Consider the following 21,909-nt stretch of genomic DNA (forward strand, 5'->3'; position numbering starts at 1 on the left):
GAGCTCCAGGAAATAAAACCCACCGGCCCCGGCAGCTGCGCGCGGGGCTGGAGCAGGAACACGCTGAAAAGGCATAAATGCGTCCTCCCCCACCCCCCTCCCATCCCTCCCCCTCCCCACCTTCCCCTTCTCACAGCTTTGATTGTATCCATAAGCAATGGGTCGACAACAAAACAAATAAAAATAATAATAGTTTTTTTCCCAGCTGCCAGGTTGTTTTCATTGAGAGTTTTGGAACTCAATTAATATTAAAACAAAAAAAAAAAAGGAAACTGAAAGGAGAAAAAGAAAAGACAAAAAAAAAAAAGGGTCAAAAGTAAAAATAGAAATCATAAAAAAAACAAAATTAAAAAAGCAAAAGAAAAAAGGAAAATGATAAAGAAATTTCAAAAAACAAACAAAAAAGACAAGATAAAAAGAAGATAAAAAAAGAAAATAAAAAAGGAGGAATAGAGGAAAAAGAAAAGAGGAAAAAGGAGAGAAATAAGAGAAAAATAATTATAAAAAAAGACAAAAAAAGGGCAAAATTAATGAGAGAAAAAATAAAGAAAAAATAAAAAGGCCAGGAATTATTTTAATGTTAAAAAAATAAAATAAAATAAAAGCAGATATGGCAACACTACTAAGGATGTGGAATACATCACAGAACCCAAAGTCTTTGCAGGCAACACTGTTTGGAGAGAGGAGAACACTCGATGGTGAAAAAAGTGAAGTTCTAAATTATATACAAGATATCTAAGGGTGGCTTTGAAAAACAGTCCCCGGGCCGGGCGTTGGGGTTTCCCTCGCCGTTATCTATTGCTTATTGAGTCAGATCCACAGGAGCACTCAGAGACGGATGCATCCAAATGAGACACCGTGGAATAAAGGAAAGACCAAACCCTCAGTTTCTGTATGAAAACGCCGTGTGGACGAGCCTGTCCCGTGTGGAATGTACCGAGAGTCGTCTGGCGGGCCGGGCGCTCCTCCTGCCGCTCCCTGGGGAACCGGCCAGAGCCGGGCGCGGCGCCTGGGGAGCGCCCCGGCGGCCTCCGCGCACCCCAAAACGCGCTTCCAGGCGGAAAAGTCCAGCGTGCCCGGATGTGAACGGACAGGATCCCAGTGAGATGGAAAATGGGGCGCAAAGCCCTGATCCTTATGAAGGACGAGACTCAGTTGTTAAATTTTAAGGGGTACCCGATGGCTTTTTCCAGGCACTCTACCAAAGAGCCGGCAGACAGAAAATCCCTCTCCACTTCCACAAATTTGATGTAGATGGATTTGGGTGAGACACCGGGCTCTACGACGCAGTTCTGAGATAAAAAGGCGTTGATCCCGACCCAATCTTTGCTGAAGGTTTTGGTGTTTGCCTGGAAGTGTAAAAACAGGCACTGCTGGAGAGTCCGGACCTCGGCGATGCCGAGGTAACAGTAGATAATCCGGGCAGATTCCATATCCACCCGAAGGGAGGCCTGTGGCGAGGGGACCTCGAGCTCCCCTGGAGTCTCATTGCCGGGGTCGGGTGCCCGGTGCTCGGCCAGAGGGGAGGGGAGTTTCTCGTGGCACTCCTCATATCCAATGGCGTACAGGCCAGGGCTTTTGGGGATCCCTCCTGGTAATAAATACTGCACCACGTTCCCTCCAGTGGGTTTGGAGTGAGCGATGGGAATCCAGTCGATCTCCATGTGCAGCTCCAAGCACCTGGCTTCGCTGATGGTGATCTCCAGGAATTTGTAATAAACATTTTTCCAGTTCATTTTCTGTACTCGGGTCATGATCACCCGACCCTCCGGTTTTTCCGAGTTGAAATATTCCCGGAGCCGCTTGCCGAGGGGCACCTGGGAGCTGATCTCTGCGTAGTGGTAACGGATATCCTCCTTCCAGCGGGTGTTGTACCCAATGCCAAAAATGGCCAGTTTGTTAGAAAGGTGGAGCCTGGAGAAGTCTGTCCAGCTCTGAAACAGCTCCCACTTCAACTGGACCGACTCCAAGATTTGCATAATGTTCTGCATGACGTCACGCTTCCTGGAAATTAAGAAACAGGGAGAGAAGGATAAAGGCATCAGAGCTGAAAAACTTTCCCAGTGAATGCATCAACCTTCAGAAAACATTCATCCCCATCAGCTTTCCTGCCTGATTTTTCTTACTATTATATACATTTCTGGGGCAGTTTATGGGTTATAACAATGTCCTCATGGGGAAATTTTAAATTAATCTTGACAAAACCAAAAAAAAAACTGAACCCAAACTCTTCCTGATATCAAAGCACCTCCAAGGAAGCATGTATCTGGCACTGCTGAATAAATACACATTCAACTACTGGGTCATTCTTTACAGTCCTGGGCTTCTGTCAGCACGTGGTCCATGAGCTGCATCCCGAACTCACAACTGCCACTCAAAACGCTTCTGCCTCATTGTTATCCCCAAATTAATGCCAGCGAGTGGGACTGTAATCGTAAAAATCCCAATATGAGCATGAAGCCATTCCCAAGGGCTCTATCCTGGTGCTGGGGTAGAAACACAGCTCAAGGGACCAACCCCCTGGAGCAGAAAATGCCCCCAGACACATCCTGGATGCTGCAGGATGGACAGCAGCAATCCCTCCAGGCAGCCAATAAAGAAATCCCCATGCTCCCAAAAATCTGTTTTCACTCCCAGCAGCAAGGTTTCAGAGAGGAGTTTACATCAGGAGAGAGCATCAGTGTGCACCTGCAGTGAGCTGGAAACGCTTCCTCCGGGATAAATGAGAGCGTTAGGGTGTAATTAGCCAGTAGGGAGAACTAATTTGAGGAGTTATTGTCCTATAATCAAAGCTGTAGGAAGATATTACAACTCGTTTGCTAACGGAGAAACCTCTCTTGGTCCAACAAAAGGGATGTAAAGGATCTTTCCATGCAACTCTCCTTCCTTTATCCATTGTGCCACATCTGGAAAGCTGAACTGTGGAGGCTGCTGCACTCCCAGGAGGATTTTCTCTCCTTCCACATCCCAGCAGGAGGACATACTGTACCAGACAACACAGGTTTTCTTCTGTGGGGCAAACCTCCCTCCTCCTGCAGGTTCCTTGAGATCACTTGAACTCTAAACCAGTCCTTCCCAGTGGAGTCCAGCATCAGACTGGTGAGGGACACAAAGGCCTCTAAGGGCAGATACGACATCCCACAACCAAGGCTGACTCTGGCACATGCATTCCTGCCCAGTAAATCCCTAGGGGGAGTAGGTCTCTTTACATCATAATGTATAGAAAGGTTCAAAGAAAACCAGACAGGGAGCTGTAGAGCCTTCATGTGCTGCTGGAGAGGCCTCACTTTAGAGCCTTCATCCCAAAAAACTGCTTTTACAGGTCTAACTACAAGGCAAGTGATTCTGGCAAGGTTCTGCAGCTGCTGGGTGTCCTGCAGGTGATGGAGGCCTCTGGAGCAGGCTGAGGACCCTGGGCTCGGGACACAGAGCTCTGGTTTGATGTGTGATGGTTGGTGCACACCATCTGCAAACCCCATCTGTGCTGTCCAAGCCCCCCGGAGCGTTCCTGAGCATCCAGGTTGGGACAGCTCCCTCCCCACAGTGACACCAGCAGCACATCCATCACCACCTCATCTATCCCAGCTGTCTTGTAGCACCAGCCATGTCAGAAGTTCCCTGAAAAGACCTTCAAAGGCATTTTGGGAAGCGCATTTCCACAACTGGAGCGCAACAGAGTTTCTAGAGCACTGAGGAGGGACAGGAGAGCAGAGCCCTGTCTGTGTCAGGGGTTCTTAAAAATGCTGATTCCATCAGCACCGAAGTTCTGCTTCTTACTGCAAGTTATTCCTGAGGAGTCAGTTCCACTACCTGGCAGCAACAGAGAGAAATCCCAGACAGGAAGAATGTGTGTTTACCCCAAATCCATTCCGTTTACTCAAACAGTGCAGCAAAACTGATTTAAAACTTCCCTGATGCTTTGCCATGCTTGGAAAATATCATTTTGAGGCTTCTGGAAGTGCAAGTTTACCTTCTGGGCACAAGGGGGTAGGACAGGCAAGGGGACAGGGCAGTGCTGGAGCACAGCTCGGTGTCTCAGCACTGGCACACACGCTCGACTCCTGACGGCAGCTGAGCTCCAGTTATTCCCTTCCCAAAGCAAAGACAGGAGAGCACGGCGTGGGCAGGTTTTCATTCAACAGCTGAGGAGCAGAGTGAGGAACTGAAAGCAAAGCCCCCACCTTTATTAAGTGCACTATAAATACTCTGCTTGGTTTAGCTCGGCACAACCCAGAGCCCGAGCTCGGCTGCATTAGTCACTGCAGGGAAGGGGAATCATTGCATGAGAGCAGAGCTTCAGCAGCAGACAGAGAAAGCCTTTCCACAGGGAACCCACCACTTCCAGCACAGAGGAACACAGGGAAAGACAAATTTTAAAGAGTTTTGCTTTTCAGGTTTAACATCTTGTTTTTGCTGGGACCTGACTTGGCTGAGCTTTGCCTTCTCAGGCTGTACCCAGGATCTCAACAACTTAGGCAAGCAAAGGTATCATAAGCAGTAAAAATTACTATTATTTAATTATTTATTAATTTTAAATGTAATTATCATTAATTCAACTGTTTAAAATTATTTATTAAACATGTACCTATGTATTTGCTATATTTATATTGTTAATATGATTCGTTTTTCAGGAGGACAACAGGAACTGAGCAGAGGGTTTAACCTGTCGTGTGTCTCATGACAATCTCACTTTTCGGCTGCAGAAGGTGCCCTAGAGCTGGATTTTCCCTCATCATCAAACCATCACCTCCCTGCTGGAGTCTGGGACCTGCATTTCTTCCTCCTCAGGAGCTTTTGCAATTCAAATGAGGAAAGACTTGAGACAAGAGTAGGCGCAAATTTGTTCTTAAGGAGCTGTTTCCAAACCAGGCAGACTTCAAAGAGCCCTGAACAGCTGCTTTCACTGAAGATCCACAAGCTTTCTCTAGTTCATCTTCCAAAAACCGGCAGTGAATCAAAACACTTCTCAAAGTCTCTAAGTAGTATTTAACTTTTCAAAACAGTTTATTTGGAGAAAACAGCCAAGGGCAGGCAGCAGCAGAGCTGACATGGGGAAGGAGCATCCTGATGGAGGATGGGACATGGACACAGGTTACCTATTCCCTTTGCTTCCCATACTGACAAAAATAAAGTGAAAGGTTGAAGTCCCTGTGTCAGACACAGAACACTTGGGCCTGCAAGGGACCTAAAAAGCTCATCTCATTCCAACCCCCTGCCATGGGCAGGGACACCTTCCACAATCCCAGGTTGCTCCAAGCCCAGGTTGCCCCATTGAGGCAGGGTGTCTCCAAGTGACACAGAGAGAGCCATGGGCTCCTCCAGGGGAACATGGTAGAGATGCTGCAGAGACCAGAGTCACTCTGCTCTGGAGCCAGGCTGGGAGAGCTGGGGGTGCTCACCTGGAGAGGAGAAGCTCCAGGGAGAGCTCAGAGCCCCTTCCAGGGCCTGAAGGGGCTCCAGGAGAGCTGGAGAGGGACTGGGGACAAGGGATGAAGGGACAGGACACAGGGAATGGCTTCCCACTGCCAGAGGGCAGGGATGGATGGGATATTGGGCAGGAATCCTTCCCTGGCAGGGTGGGCAGGCCCTGGCACAGGGTGCCCAGAGCAGCTGGGGCTGCCCCTGGATCCTGGGAGTGTTGAAAGCCAGGCTGGACAAAGCTTGGAGCAACCTGGGACAGTGGAAGGTGTCCCTGCCCATGGCAGGGGGTTGGAATGAGATGAGCTTTATGGCCCTTTCCAACTCAAACCATTCTAGAATTCTGCTCCTCTATGTCCAAAAGCACACCACAAGTTTCACCAGGATTTTAATGATTTTTGGAGACAATTTCTGCTGAAAATCTGCCCTTGACCACGAAGGCAGATGAACCCAACTCTGAACTAGGCTCTCTTCATTTTAAAATGCTGTTCAAAGATGTGAAAGAGTTTGACAACTATTTATCTACTGTGGCTTTCAGATGAAATTTTATTTTTTTAAGATAATAAATAAATACCCAGCTTATCTTTGTATCAGCTGTGCATCTTCTGACTGCTTTTAACCTACTGAGTCAGAGTTTACAAGTTCCTTCTCCTCACAGACAAGGGGAAAAGCAGCTTTCAGCAAATCTGTGTGTTGGAAAATGCTCTGTGCTTCCACTCTGCACGTAGGACAAGTTTATTGCTGGCATGCCTCACAAAATGCCCCAGAGTTCACAGACTCCACTGCATTTTAGAGGGAATTTGAGGAGAAAAATGAACATAAAACTTTGAAAGGTCTCATTTAGCAAAATCTAATTCAGCTGTTCACGTAGACATTAAACTTGGAAGAGAAGATTCATGTGGTCCAAGCCTCAGAAAACTCAGGATAAAAATTATTCCAGAGCAGCACCCAGAAACTGTTCAAGGAGGCAGAAAGAATGTTTATACTGAAAAAAGTTATTTTTCTCCAGATTGTCCCTGAGTTGTTAAACTGAATTTGCTCCTTGTGAAGAAAATTTGGCTACGTAAATATCCACCTGAAGTGAGGAGTCTGATGAAGCTACTCTGGATTTTACACTGACACACCCATGTAGTTTGGAGCAGACAGAAGGAAAAAGAACCTTGAAGGAAAATAGGAAAATAAGCAATCGAGAGGGGATCATCCACTTGCTGAAGTAGAATTGGAATTAACCTCATTTATACTGATTTGGATTTCTTGAACTCTTTCTGGACAGTTTGCTTGGTCTTGACCAGGAAGTAATTAAAAAAAACCCACAGAAAATATGTTAAGCACTGAAAAATTCTTTGAAATAGAAGGATTTTTTTCAGTGTTTTCAGTTTTCAAATCTTGATTTAAAAATTACTGCTTTAAAAATACTGTTAAGACCTTTTCCCCTGCAAGGATCCTCTCCCCAGTGTTTCATCATGGTGTTAAATTCTTTCCTCTGATCTGGAAGCTTTTCATTAATTATTTTTCTTTTAAATTATTTTTTATATTCTTGAGGTACTTTATTTTAAATTTATTTCTATTTCTATTTATTTATATTAATTTTTTTAGAGGTATTTTTTTTTTCCATTGAGTTACAGTACAAAGCCTCTGTTCCATCCCTGGCTCATCAGGGATGTTCTGCTGCTGTTCCCAGTGCTGGTGACCTCCTACCCTACAGCAGCTGATTTTCTACCATGGAAAACCCCAGTGACACTAAAACCCACTGGTGTGGGAGCTCCTGTGTGGAACCCCGAAGGATCTGTGAGCCTGGGCTCACTCCCACTGCAGACAGAGCCACAACCACCCCTAAAGGCTGGCAGAAAGCAGCCCTGGACAGAGTAAATAGAGCACAATTCCTTTCATTTTTGGGAATGCTCTGTGTTATTGTTGGAGAGGCAAGGGAGAGTCGCATGCTCAAAGCACTCAAAAGGCTCCAGTGTTTGTTGGATTCAACCCAGCCAAAAGGTTACAAGTAAGGTCTGGAAAATTATAAAAATGAAAATCAAAGACTCCCAAGCTTTGGCATGCCTTCCCAGCAAGGAAGGGAGCTGTTCTTGTGGATTCTATCCGTGGTTTACGTCCTCACGTCCATGTAGTAAGTCTCATTTCATTTGCTGAATGGCAAAGCCAAGGAGAAACAGAGTTGTGAAGCTTTTCAGCTGTTCTGAGGTAATGGGAATAATGCATAAAGCAGATTCAACTGTATGAATAGTCTTGCACAATGTATTTATAATTATAAACAGAAGTTTCAAATATCCTCCCCTCCTGCAAAGCATCCCCAGGGAAATACATTCCAGGGTAAAACATTCATAAATTACTTACTGTGTGTCTTCTGAAGATTCCTGTTTTATCTTTAATGTTCTTTTCGTGGTAGGCATTTCATCTGAAAGGTAAAATTCCAACACATAATTAGATTTTAAATAATGTTCTTAGGGTTTTGGTTTTTTTTAAAAAAGATTGAAATTAAATAAAAAAGAAATCTGAGCTGCTTCCTAAGCCAGGAGTTTTACATGAGACAGCTCCAGCTCCTACACCCTCTGTAACTGATTGGGTTTTTATTTAACCTGGAAGAGGTAGGGTCAGTTAAGATCTAAATCTCACTCTGCAAGTGCAAAACCTTTCATGGACAAGTCTCCACTCCCTCCTATTAAATCACACATTGACAGAATTGCAAACTACATTGTTTCACGGAAAAAAAAAATAAGAAAAAGCAATTTTTCTACCATTTCAAGAGGAAGCAGCAGTAGAACTGCATCTGTGTTCAATTCAGACGTTGTGTGCCAAGGGCTTTGCTCACAACTTCTGAGCGTGAAGGGCATCGTCAGCCCAAGCTCACGCAAACGTCCCTGAAACTGGTGACAAACCAGGAGATCCCAGCTTGACTCACCAAAAGGAGCCACACCAGACAGAATTAGCCATCATTTACATATGTTTTGTAACGTTTTTTTCCTCCCCACTGTTTCTCTCCCACATATTTCTGACTTTTAAATCCCCCAGGGAAGGAGTCTGAGGAGCTGGAATGCGGTTAACAGCCAACTTGCAAATTTTAACATTAAACTGCGATCTAAGGTTCTTTCAAAGCGTCCTGACTCACCAGTCCCCCAAACACAGATGTGTACAGATACCCAACTGTGTCTCCTCTCCCTCTTTCATCCTACAAATGGGGAAAAAAAAGCCTGTATACAATTCACCTTCTTCACCTGCATCTCCATTGGATCTGATCAACTTAAAGCTTCTGCTGTGAAAAAAACCAAGGCAAGGGAGGAACACACCTGTAAGAGCAGGAGCTTGAGAGAAATAAGCCTCAAGAAACCCACTTCTTCCCAGAACTGTTCAGTTTGGAGGGTGTTTTCTATCAGGGATGTGTTAACAAAGTTCAAAAAGCCATGAGCAACAACTAAACTTCCAAATTATTTAAAATATTGACTTTCAGGCAGAGACAGCAATAATTTAGGGAAGAAAAGCATGTGGAGGAGTTTGGTTTAGGTCTCAAACAACTAGTGTGAGCTTGCTTGCTATTTTTTTATTTAAAAAAGACCACACCTCTGGATATAAATATATTGACATATTTAATATCAGTATGTCAAGGTAAATTAGAAAGAGCAACATTTTTTACAGTTGTTGGTGTTGACAGCTGAAGCCACGCTCACAATATAACAACTGGTGTTTGAATGGTAACACCCAGGTACCACTGAAAGGGAAAGTATCTCCAAAATCCCATGAGGGAAGGTAAAACTGTGAAAGGTGTCACCTCCACTGTCTCTGGCCAAACAGCCCTTCTTTCCTCCAGTCCTATCCTAAAATATTTCAAGAACCATAGTTTGCTTTTGACTAATTGAGGAATTCCTGTTCCTTTTCTCCCCAAGGATGTGTTTAACATTGTGAGCACTTTCTGTCCCAGAGGTGATAGGTGGTACAGAGATGTGTGTGCCTGACAGCTACAAGCACAGGTAAAATCCAAGCACAGAGATGTGCCCAGATGGGATTTCTTACCCAATTCCTGCTCGCCAGTCTGGTAGCAGTGAAGATCCTGACTGTGGTTTCCCCAGTCCTCCTGAGAGTATTCCTCCATGGTGCTGCCATCCGACTCCAGCTCCTGGTACAAGCCACTGCTGTTGATGAGCACGGGCTGGCAGGGCTGGGAGTCCCATCCTCCCTGCCCAAACACCTGCTCCAGCTGTTCAAACGTGTAGCTGCTTTTCCTCTTGCCAACGCCGTGCTCCTTCACGCGGCTGTAGCACCTGCGGAGGGTCTGGGAGAGAGAAGCGGCTCAGTCAGGGGGTGCGGGGCTGGATGAGCACACAGGCACTCACACACAGTCACACAGGCAGAGTTTAGGGCTTCGGGGGTTATTTCTGTTGGTCATATTTGCCCCACGCTCATGAGCAATGCTCCCAAATTAATCCACACCCACCAGGAAGCATCATATACATCTGACATTCCCGCTTAGCGTTAACATCTATGACACAGGACAAGTTGTGTAGCAGCTACAGATTCCTCAGATTTAACTTGGGCGACTTATTCTCTTTCTCACTTAAAAAATAAATAAATAAAATCCCTGGATCTCCTATGGATGCAGGGAAAAAATAAAATAAAAATACCAAGAGCCCCCCAGTCAGAGACACCAATCAGCCAGGAAAATGCACACCTACTATGAGGAGGAGAAAGCAGAGCTGGTGTTGTGCCCACAGCTTGGAGAGGGGGAAGCAGGGAGGAGAGAGAAAGGAAAACAGAAAGACTTCCCCCAAAAGCAAAGACAGTCCAACCTTCCTTACTCTGGTAAGAAGACACAAGGTACAAAATGGATATGCCTAAGCTATTCAGCTAGGAAAATATTTATTACTTACATATTTTTGCATTCCTTACTAACTCACTCTGTCTCTTGTGAAGCTGCTGAAATTTAAAAGAGGTCAAATCAATAATGCTCCCAGTTCCCAGACTTTGATATCAAGCATCAAGTAAGTAACAGCACTGAGGTGGCTTGGTATGAGCAGCCTCTCAAACGGAGCTGGGGCAAAACCTCCCACACAGGTGCCAAAGCCTCATCCAGCTCTGGTGATCCCTTTGACATCCCACATCAAGGGCTGAGCCACTTCATTGCTGCTGGATAAGCCTATGGTTCCATCCATTATTTCCCCCTAATCTGGAGCAAAAGACAACTACCTGGGGGTAAAAAAACTAAAGCTTTCGACACAGCCCTCAATGTGGTTTTAATTCTACCACTGCTCTGATTTTGAGAGATAATGATATGCCCCAGGTTTGCTGGGTCTTTTTTTCAGATTGGTAAACTGCTAGAAAGCATTAACTTTTGAAAAATTAAGTTTATCAGATTGCTGAGGTTCTAACTTGAATGGCAAAGCTGTCTCTGGAATTCAAGAGAGGCATTAATTTGGGAAGGACTAGTCCTGCTCCCTTGCTTTCTGCAGGAGGACTGTAATGGACACATCATTACAAAAACTACTTATTTTTTACCCCCCAAATAAAGGAACTTTTAAAACTCCAGAAAGCTGGAACCTACCTAATGCTCCTCATACACTGGTTTAACAGCATCAGCAGCAAAGGGATACATTTCTAACCAGTTTCCTCCTGAGATTCAGAGCCCTGGGGGCAGAAGCAAAACCGCTAAGCAGCAAGTCAGTATTACCCTGCTGTTTTAAACAAAAACACACGAAAATAACACAAAATAAAAAAATAACCCAAATAAACACACAGGCAGCAACAGGCATGAGTTAGTCCACAGTTTAAGGTGGAACTCTTCCCACTTTTGCCATAACTACCTCAGGATCAACAGGCAGATCCTCTTTGGATGGACACCAGAAGATTTTAATTTTCTGTGAGCAGAGTGGAAAACAACCTGCTGTGGCAACCTAGAACCAAAACCCAGCCTAGAAACCTGTTGGCATTCACTGGTGCAAAGAGAGTTTCCTCAGGCTGGGGTATAGATACATTTGGTTGTTAGAATTCAGCTTTCTCACTCCAATTTCTCTTCTTTCAGCTCAAATTTCACTGACAAATAAGGGCAAAGTCACTTTTCACTCCCAGATTCTTACTAAAATCCACCCAAGTCAGATTTTTTAAAAATGTATTTCCCAAACCCCAGTTCTTGTACCTGCCCCAGCTTATCCATAGGAGTTAAACATGGATTTAGAGCCTCCAGCTGAATTTATTAGCAGCCTTCAAGCAAAACAAACTGTTTCCAAAGCATCCCTACGCTTGGCCAAGCCCTCTGGGAATGCCAGACACCCTTAGCCACTATTTTCACACCCTATTTCCAGTGTGTGCTTCAAACATCACTCCCCACCAATGGGGTTATGGAGGATCCCACACTAGGTTTTAACCTAGTAGTAATTAATTATTTCAGTCAGGCTGCAATCTGGCATAATTTACTATCAAAATAATTTAGCATTAAGTCAATGTGGACTAGTAGAAAAATTAAAGGGAGCAACACAGGAAGGGGGTTGAAAATAAATGAGCAATAGTGTGACTGCTCATTACTCTTAAAGGTCAAGATACTTTTGGGGGTAGTGCCCAGATGCTCACCTGGCTGTGTTACCTCCACTTCTGGAAGCAGACAACCTAAAATTTGAGGGAGATATCTCAAATATAGGGCTTTCCAAAGCACCAACAGGCCTGTGGCTAAGCAGCTGGTGGCCCCTTGGTCTTGTGTGCTGGAGAATCAAGATTCTTGCCAGCTCTTTCTTCTTGGAGGCTCTCCCCAGTGTCTCCAACAGGCAGTCCCTACAACTTCACCTGATGTTCCCTCCAAATACCACAAGTCAGCCTTGTTTCTTTTAAGTCCACAGGCTTCTTTTCTTCAGAGAGCCTGGTAAGACCTAAATAATTGCTCAGACCTCAGGAAACCTGGGCATTTTATAACCCTTAACCTTTCTCTCACCAGGTTATTCTGATCTCCAAGATCTAAGATCTGGTCTTTTCTTACGCACCTCCTCTACTCCTCCCGGTGTCCAGCTCAACTCCTGCTCCGTGGTTCCTGAAGTGCACATACACATATTGATACAGATACAGAAAGCAGGAAATTTAGGACAAGTAACTGAAAACAGACCTGATCACTGCCCAGTGACTGCTCAGACTGGAAGAGACCGAGGCTTTTGCTTATTGTTCTGCAACACTGCCTGCAACACGAACACATATTATCCCCGCTTAATTTATAATTAGGAAAACCAAAGGAGGAGACAGTCACAAAGCTCAATGTGGATTTTCTCACCATTTCTAACTCACGAGTCCTCATCTCTACAAGTGAAGCCACCGAAGAACCTGGAGCTCTGCAGGAACTGCAGGATGAGGATGAGAAAAACCTTTAGGAAGGCTGCAGACATGGTCCTCCATCCAGCAAAAAATAAGATGAGGGAGAACCAGACCACAGCAAGCTTTTTATATATAACCTGAGGTCGTCCAACATGGAATTCCAGATCCCTGATCTGAGACATGCTCTTACTCAGGGAGAAGCTATGGGCTCTGCAGAGCAGTTTGGTGGCCTGTGGCTGTGTCCACATTCATCTATGTTGATTCATTGATAGCAGCCTAAAGGGGTCCTGATGTCCCAGAGTAGCACTTAGCACAACACTCAGCTTCAAAGATGCTCTTTTACTTAATGAAGAGGAGCTCTCAGCTTTATATCCTGAATTAAGAACAGCAGTGCCCAACAGCTCCCTCTCTCATCATGCCAGGATACTTACAGGAATCACAAGATGAAACTACACTGGGACAAAAGAAACAGCTTTTGAAGCATGCAGTGGTTGTAGGGGACAGTGAAAGGTCTTGAAGTCTCTATTTTTAAGTTCCTGGGAGCAGAAGGTAACAAATCTATGCAATAGCTTCAGTACATGAACTTTTAGGTTAAAAGCTATGTGCAAGCAGGAGAACACAAGACTTACATGGGGTATTGCCTCAACAAGCCCCATTTCTGTGGTTTATCAAAAATAAAACGAGAAGAGCAGCACCTCAAACTCTTGGGAGAGCCACACGCCACTGCAGGAAGCAGCTGATGACATCAATGCATCTCCAGCATGAGGACCCAAACAGGAATACCCCTCTGCAGAACAGGAGAGCCCAGCATTCAAACAGGCCCCCAGGAGCTCAGGGTCAGTCCCAGGAGCTGCCACAGCCCAGTCTGCAAAGGCTCCAGCCCCACAGCTGGCTGCACATCTGCCTGAGCACTGTACTGGGGACACAGCACTGGGGACATGACAACTGTCACAGTGAAATGCTCTCTACATCAAAGAGCAAGGCCTTGGTTGTATCCTGATTTACCCAAATACACAAGGACCTCCTGAAGGATTTGGCTTTGGTACAGAAGAAAAGTGCTGAGGGGAGAAGGGTTGGGGGAGTAAATATAGACAAGTTGATTTTCTTGATTTAGGTAACAACCAGAGCTCTCTTTGGACAATGAAGAAGCAAAGTCACCCTGGCAGACACAGGTGGGGGATATCAGCCAAGGCAGGGCAGACATGGGTTTTTGCTAGGGAGAGCTGGAACCAAACAAAATTTCACAGCCACCACTGCCAATTTCTAAATCACAATTACATATAATACAAAAAAAAAGCTCTTGCCTCACAGGAATTATTTACAGAAGCTCCAAAGCCAATTGCACAGGTCAGTCTCTGTGAGACAGACTTTGCCAGCAGCCAAGAGTGAACAAAGCTGGGGCTCAACAGGCCGGGTCCCATCAGGGTGTGGTGCTGTGACAACAGACCCCACAGTGCTGCAGGCTCACATCTACAACCTGGGAAGATGCTCCATTGGGTGCTGCTATGAGAATGCTGAGGATACCCAGACCCTTCTCAGGGATTTGTTGCTAATTGAGCCAGACCCCTAGAGAGGAGACTCCAGCACTGCCTGCAGAAAGGCTGGCAGCTGGGCACCTCTGTCTCTTGATGCTCTGAGCTCCTGGTTTTCTTTAACTGGATGAAAAGAATAGGAAGGAACTTGTTAGAGCTTGAGAAGGCAGAGAAGCACAACCCTCCTCCAGACCCACAAAGCCAATGACTTTGTAAACAGTTTAGCTGTAGTGGATGGTCCTCCAAACAGAGATCACCAAATCAGAGAATATCCTGAGTTGTAAGGGACCCACAAGGATCATCCAGTCCAACTCCTGCCCTGCCCAGACACCCCAACAATCCCACCATGTGTCTGAGGGTGCTGCCCGAGCTCTTGCAGGGTCAGGGCCATGAGCATTCTCTGGGAAGCCTGTGGAGGTACTCGAGCACCCTCTGGGGAAGGAACCTTTTCCAGCCTAAATGGATGAGATGCCTGAGTAAGGTTCAACCTGCTCCTGGCACGACCTGTTCAAACACTACTTTGGAGCCACACCTGAGCAGGTTACCTTGCCTTTGGAAACAAGCTCATATCAAAAATCAAACCTAAAGTTGCATGCATCTACTGTGATCAGGACAAACATCATTACACCACTCACAAAAACCAGACTTTTAAGGAAAACCCAAACTGCAGCAGCCTGGATGAAAAGAGGTCTGAGCTGCACTCAAGAAGCCATGTCTATGCAAGCCTAGAGAGAGACCACAGACTTAAATCCCAGCTGGTCCTCACTCTCAAGTGAAAGGAGCCACAGCCCATCCAGCAGAAGAAGAGCAGCACAAATCACTCCATGGGTGGGATGGAAAACACTCCTCTCCAAAATGAGCTTCACTGAAGTGGCAGAAAGCATCAACATGGGCAGTACCACAAGGGAAATGGTTTGTGTAGTTCAGAACCCTAAAACACTTGATATCCAACAGTGTCCCAGCCATGTGTCATCCTGTGGTCTCTAGAAGAAGTTCCACACCACTTCAGCTGTGCTGTGAAAACGTTACTGGGGAGACCAACCTCGAAATCCATCAGAAAAGCTGGAACTGAAATACCAAAAGTGTCTTGAATCCAAATTTTCACCTCTAGTGGTGAAAAGTTTGGTAACAGGTGAGACCACAGCAGTCTAGAAAGCACTGTCTGCTTGGACCCCAAATTGACACACTCAGCAAGAGGGAGGTAAGCAGGAATCTGCTCCTGTGACAGTGCTTGAAGCACAGTGCAACAATCAGGAGGATTTTTAACATCTTCCCCAAGTCCTCCACAGTCAGAGAGCACTACAGGAAAAAATTGTGTGTACCCATTCTAGGGTTTAATGTTCACAAATTTCCCTAAATGAGATTTAATGCTCAAGTTTCACAAATCTGTCCTCCTGCAATGAGTTCCTGACCATCAACTTTTTCTGTCTCAACAAGGTAACTTCCCAGCTCCCTCTGGGAATCATTCTGCACCTGGGGAACGAGCAGTGGATGGCCCAGGTATCCTGGTATGATGGCCAGGATGGCCATGGCTGCAGAAGCCACTGGATCATAAAGACACTCATCCTGCATGTGCAATTCAAGCCAGACTCTTACCAGCACAACAGCACTCTGCAAATATCCTGGCTGAGTGCAAATACAAGAGGGTTCTTTCCACATGACACTCATATCCCAGAAATGCTCCTCTGCCACAGCCCCACAAAGGACTGAAACAATTACATCTGCTCTTTGCCACTGAAGGGTTTACTTTTCCCAGCTATAAATGTCAAAAAGTTGTGCTCCCACCTACTGGAGCACATGAGATCCTCCAGTGAGAAGCTGGGCTGCTGGGAAGGACCCAAGGAATGCCAAGAAACAGCCCAGCCTGGGAAACACTGAATCTATTTAAGCCAAGGGAAGAATGGGAGGTAACTTGAACACCTATGCACATCACAGCCTAGGGAGTTAATGGAATGGGGAGCTGGGACTGAGATAAACCAGATTCAAAAGAAATAGAAACTCAGAATCATGGATTTGGGTTGGGAATGACTTTAAAGCTCATTTTGTTCCAACCTCCTGCCATAGGCAGGGACACCTTCCACTATCCCAGGTTGCTCCAAGCTCTGTCCAACCTGGCCTTGGATACATCCAGGGGCAGTCACAGCTGCTCTGGGCAACCCATGCCAGGGCCTTAGCACCCTCACACGAAAGAATTTTTTCCTAATATCCAATCTAGCCCTGCCCTGTCACTGGGAAGACATTCCCACTTGCTCTGCCACTCCAGGCCCTTGTAGAAAGTCCCTCTCCACCACTCTTGTCAGCTCAAATCAAAGGCAAAGTTGCTTTGAAGGTGGATGGTTGGCTAGTTGCTATGAAATGCACCAATGCTCCATCATTTGACATCTTTGAGTCACAAAGACAGCCACTCCACTCACTGGACCCAAGGATGGAACTCTGGCTGAAACCCTCTAATGTCCAGCAGCTCACACTAAATCAAAGCAAGCATTGCTTCCAAAACAGGTTTGCTGGAGCAGCTTTTCCTGCCTTAAAAAACAACGCCATGCAAGATTTACAGATTGTTTACATCACAGAGCAGCTAAAAACACAGCCCCCTTACAAACAAGCCCGTGCCACCATCAAGTTACTGCTGCCTAAAGCAAGAAATACCAACAGCTGATAGTCAGGTGTGGTTTTTCATCCCTTCCCACTTCATGTGGGTTTGTGGCACTCCCATCTACTCTTTGTTCTTTCTCAGCACTGAACCAGCATCTTCAAGATATTTATTTTCCTTTTGCAAACCAAATTACTTTTGTGGTCAACCACAACCCAGCCAAAACCTCCAGTCACCCATCTGGGGGGAGGAGGAGGAGGTTGCTGCACACAGAAAAACCAACAACAGCGGAACTGGATTGGCAGTGATACTTGGGAATTCCTGCAGTCAGGAGTTAAGATGTTGGAACTGCTTCTCTTTGAATCAATAGGCTGGCATTGACTCTGGGAAAGGCAAAATAAAAGCAGAACTCACATTTCTGCAGTAGCTGAAGAAATGACATTTTAAAAACGCCTCCAAATTAGTTTTAACAGCAACTTCTAAGAAGGGATTTGTCTCTGCTGGGGAAAGGCTCTCCAGCTGTACCCACAGCCAGAGGATTTCCAGCCCTGCACCACTCTCTCAGCCCAGCTGAGCAATGTGCCATCAGAAGGACAAGTCTTTGATTCCATCTTCCATACAGATGCCAAGAAGAGAAGCAGAAAATCTCCCACGGGTTTAAAAAAAAGGCCTAAAATCTGGTATTGAAGAAACAACTTTAACAGTCCTTTAAAACAAAGAACAGTCCTTTAAAACAAAACAAGCCTTTACTGCCTGAAAACGCCCCTTGACTCGCACAGCTCCGACTGCAGCACCTGAGCTCACCTGAGCTTTCCCAGAGCATCCCTGTCACTGCAGCCACCTCGGGGGGCTGGAAGAGGATGAAACAAAGTTCCAGCACACCTGTGGAACATGTTCCATGTACCCCATGGGCTGTCATCTCCAAGCTGTGTGGCCTTCACACAACAGCTTCACAGCCCAAGGCAAGGTCTCATTTCGCCATGCTTAAATTCCCAGCAAACCTTCTGCTGCTTGGTTGAAACAGCATCACCCAGTGCAGGACACAGGATTCTGGCAAGGCTGGAAAGGGTTTAGCCAAAAATAATCCATCACCTGCCTCAAAATCCCAGCTCCAAGGTCAAACCTGAAAACAAAAAGCTCTCCATGTGCTGCTGTGGGAAGGTGATGAGTTTCAGGATAGAAAACCAGGCTAAATCCTTGCTCAGGAACATAGGGAATAGTAAAGGTGCTGGATGAAAAGAGCAGAGTGTCACTGAACAAGCAAGGATTAAGGATAGAACATGACTTGTCAGGATGAGGATGCTATGGCACACAAGACAGCTCTTCTGGGAATGCAACAGGCAGAAATTAAGATGTTCCATCCTTCCTGTAGCTCCCAGCTGCACAGCTCCCCAAGCTACCAACCTCAGAGCCACCAAGATGGACTCCAGGTCTCTTTCCAAAGGAAAAGCTGCTGGAATAGTTACATGTGAATCCCTAAATTTGAAACAGACCCCTCCAGAGCAGCTCCAACCTGACAGCAGCCCCATTCCAGCTGCTGATGTGCAGAAAAGCACATGCAGATGCTGAGAGACAGGCAAAAATCTGCATCAGGACCTTTCTGCACACCCTGTCTGAATTAAGAGAGAATGCATCCATGCCAAACAACTGGAAAACCCTCAGCTTACAAGCTGACTTGCTCCTTTCCAGCTCAACTGGCTGCTGAGACTCAAAATTTGGCTGTGTCCAGGGAATGCAGATGTTCCCAAGGAAAGCAGTACAGCATCCTTATCTAAAATTCATTTAAAAACCAGCTGAACCTGGAATGTTTGAAGCACCATTTATTATCCAGCAGCAAATCCTCAAGCTTCTGTGCCCTGATGGGCATTGAGTATCCTAAAAAATGATGGAAACACAGAACATTTTGGGTAATAAATGGAACAACGCAGCCACGTGCTTCTTCATCACCATTTCCCCAGTCCTGTTTTCAGTGTGGAGGATTCCAAAGCACCTGCACCCTCCTCTTGTTCCCTCAGCACATGACAGCCCTCCTGCTCCATCTCAGAGAAGAATCCAGAATGCAGGACCCCTTCACAACCAGAAGTGACTTTTGTTTGTGGTGGACCATCAAAATGTCAAGCAGCCAATCCTGCCTGGAATCTTACAAAAACTGGGACTTGAGGGTTGACAACAGCTACCCCAACTATCTCAATAATCCCTGCAATGAGGTAAATTCTTGACACCCAAGAGAGTTTACAGCTTCCAGCAAGTGCTCATCTCCCAGCAATTCCAGGCCAAAACCCACTGAGAGCCCAAAGGCTTCAGAAAAGCCACATTTTTGCTGCTCCAGATGACTGTGCTGAGGAAAGCTCTCACTGTGGGGATCCAGGATATGCAAAGTTTGGGTGTATGGTGCCAGAGACAGCAGCATTCAACTGGCTGCTCCTCTCCTGCACATGGCCTGGTGAGAGGCCAAGCTGTGCACAGGAACACTCAGGGATGGAACACAGATAACTGCTTTCCAGCTGGGTGTTACAGTGTTGAAGGAGAGCCCACCTTGATGTTCTGCAGTCTAGAAACATCTAACAGGTTTGTCAGGAGCTGCTCTTGGTGACATACCAGCCTTGAGCTCTGTTACTGATGTTTCATAGGTGGTTTCTTCCAAGCTTGAACATTTCAGGGGCAAAGACGTGTTCAAGCCTCACTTCTGAGGGGAAAGTGGGAGAATCCTCAGCTGCAAGGAGCTCAAACTGCTGAGAGTCACCAAAATGCTCCCACAATCAGCTCCATCCAAACCCAAACAGCCAGTTCTGGGCTGCTCTAACAGCACGGTGACACCTCACAACCTGCCAGCATGCCCCAAAATTGGGGCTGGGGGCCTTGACAGTCACTGCATTGACTCTCATCACAGCCCAAAATCATTGGACAAAGCCAAAACACCTCAAGGAACTTTTCTGTCAGGCAACTGCCTCTGAAAAAGGTCACAGGTTTGCATAAGAGCTGATTCAAGCAACAAGCACCTTGAAAGCCACCAGGAAAATGAGGGAATCCAAGAGGGTTTGCAGTACAGCAACATTTCTCTCCAAAAATCTTTGGGTGTATTCAAGGGAAAAAGATCCCTGAGCAGCAAATACACAGACATGAGGAAAATACATTGAGAACCCAAAACTTCTATAGAAAGTGTGTTTGTTTTGAGTCTCTATTTCCAGGACAGGCTATTCTAATCAACAGGGATCGAGGTGGAAATCTCTCACTCTCAGGCATTCCTGCTGCTGCAGCATCCCTTATTCCATGCATATTGCATGGAAATTAAAGGTAGCCCAGGTGTATACACCTGCACAGCCCCAGCCCAGCTTGGCTAGCAGGTATTTTTAAGGGATGGGAAGAGGAAGGGAGAAACAAAAAGTCCACTGAGCCCCAGCAATAACATATTCATTTTTCACTCCATCAGTATTTGAAGTGGCTGCAGGAGCCTAGTGGGTCAGGAAAGCAGAAATCAGAGCCAGAGGGAGATCACAGTGTGTAATTCACCCTCCCAAACATCATCCACATTTACAAACTCAAACCTCACAGCCATTTCCACATCATCCAAATACCTCCTCTCTGTAAAAGCAGGATGCACAAAGAGACTGCTCCCAAACCAGGAACCAAACCCAGCCCTTTTTTCCCAGGGAATGATGGAACTGGAAAGACCCCACTGGAAAATACAGCCCATGAGGCTGTTTATCAATTACTCAAGAGGTCTGTGAAGCCACAGCATGTTCCTGTTGAGCCAGAGAAGGCATCAGACACCACAAAACAATTCCACAGCAAAGGGCAGAGCCAGGAATACAAGAGCAACCAGAGCCACCCCTTGTTACTGGGGGAACTGGGAGCCCTGTTTTCCCAAGGGGGCTGCAGGGAGCAGCCAGTGCCAGCCCCTCACAGACAGAGTCAGCCACAGCACCCACAACACTCGGGGCCCAAGGAGGACACCCAGGAGAGGTGGTGGTCCAAAAACCCAGGGGAAAGATCCTCTTGGGGCTGTCCCCATGATGGGACACAAACTGGGATGCTGTGTCCCTCCCCACTCCAGACCATGGGATGTTGCCACAGCCCACCAACGCGATAGGAACTGAGCCCAGGGGTTCAGTGCTCGTGCTCCAAAGGTGCTGCTGGAGGCTACGGGAGCAAGGGGGGAACCCACAGGATGTGGCACCCAGGAGACACAAATGGAACCGTGGGGAGCCAGGCAGCGGGATACCCTGCACCCAGGGCAAGGGCTGGGTTCAGACCGAAGGACAACTGTGCCAAAGCCAGAGAATGCTCCAGAACACTGCAGCGCGGAGACCCCGGGGACACGGTGCCCCCAAACCCAGGGCCAAAGGACATGCTGAGCCAGGAGGATGCCCACAGCCAGCGCCAAAGGACACTCAGGACAGATCCTGAAAATACTCAACTCCCGGGACAGGCTGCCCCAGGCCCAGCAGCAAAGAATACACAGGAGAACACCCCTCCGGAGAAGTGACCCCAGACCGGCCCGGGAGCTCACCCACCCGCGGGCGGGCGGCCGAGCACGGGGACCCCCGGCCCACCCTCCCGTCCCGGGCCGCGCCGCGCCGCCTCCCCCCCGGGTACCTTGATGCGCTCCCGGCACTGGGACGGGGTGCGCTCGTAGCCCAGCTCGGCCAGGGCGCGGGAGACGCGCTCGTACATGGCGGGCCCGGGCGCTTTGCTGCCGAACACGGTGCCCGCACCCTCCAGCTGCTGGTACCGCGCCTCCACCAGCCGCTCATTGCCCCACACGGCGATCAGCGCGTTGGTCTCCGCCGGCGTCCAGGACATCCCGCGGCAGGCGGCGGCCGCGGCGGCCGCGGCGGCGCCGCCAGGCGAGAAGGAGACGGAGGGCGAGGCCCCGCCGCGAGCGCCCAGCGCGGCCCCGCCGGCCGCCGGCCCCGCGCCCAGCGGGGAGGCGCCGCTGGGCGTGGAGGGGTCGGACAGGCTGGGGTTGCCGTCGCTGAGCGCGCCCGGTGAGCCCGGCGACAGCACCTCCATCTTGGGGACGCGGAGCGGTGGTTCGGCCGGCGGGAGCTGCGAGGAGCCGCAGGGCGCCGCCAT

General features: G+C 47.3%; 1 protein-coding gene across 7 annotated transcripts; it reads right to left on the minus strand.

The window, feature by feature from the left end:
• Positions 1–137: 137 nt before the first annotated feature.
• MSANTD2 (Myb/SANT DNA binding domain containing 2) lies at positions 138–21,909 on the minus strand. 7 transcript variants are annotated; one of them, XM_088066802.1, is made up of 9 exons: positions 12,671–12,761; positions 12,509–12,578; positions 12,390–12,436; positions 11,986–12,021; positions 10,964–11,046; positions 10,293–10,335; positions 9,439–9,697; positions 7,768–7,828; positions 138–2,004 (listed from the first exon to the last, which is right to left on the minus strand). In XM_088066802.1, the coding sequence occupies exons 6-9, from the start codon at positions 10,302–10,304 to the stop codon at positions 1,152–1,154; spliced, it is 1,185 nt and encodes a 394-aa protein (XP_087922928.1). In that variant the 5' UTR covers positions 10,305–10,335; positions 10,964–11,046; positions 11,986–12,021; positions 12,390–12,436; positions 12,509–12,578; positions 12,671–12,761; the 3' UTR covers positions 138–1,151. The 7 variants fall into 7 exon arrangements, with proteins under 7 accessions (XP_087922928.1, XP_014112856.1, XP_087922926.1 ...); XM_014257381.2 differs by having other exon boundaries at positions 10,293–10,338; XM_088066800.1 differs by having other exon boundaries at positions 10,293–10,338; positions 12,390–12,578.

Source organism: Pseudopodoces humilis, chromosome 25 (assembly GCF_049639895.1).
Source record: "Pseudopodoces humilis isolate 2021_Gansu_Grassland_sample_001 chromosome 25, ASM4963989v1, whole genome shotgun sequence".
Taxonomy (NCBI): domain Eukaryota; kingdom Metazoa; phylum Chordata; class Aves; order Passeriformes; family Paridae; genus Pseudopodoces; species Pseudopodoces humilis.

Excerpts from the sequence above, each read along its gene's own strand:
- MSANTD2 (XM_014257378.2), bottom strand. The coding sequence starts at position 21,909 with ATGGCGGCGCCCTGCGGCTCCTCGCAGCTCCCGCCGGCCGAACCACCG. Across the intron at positions 9,698-21,429 it reads AGTGCCGGGAGCGCATCAAG|ACCCTCCGCAGGTGCTACAG; the intron begins GTACCCGGGGGG and ends TCTCTCTCCCAG. Across the intron at positions 7,829-9,438 it reads GACTGGCGAGCAGGAATTGG|ATGAAATGCCTACCACGAAA; the intron begins GTAAGAAATCCC and ends TTTACCTTTCAG.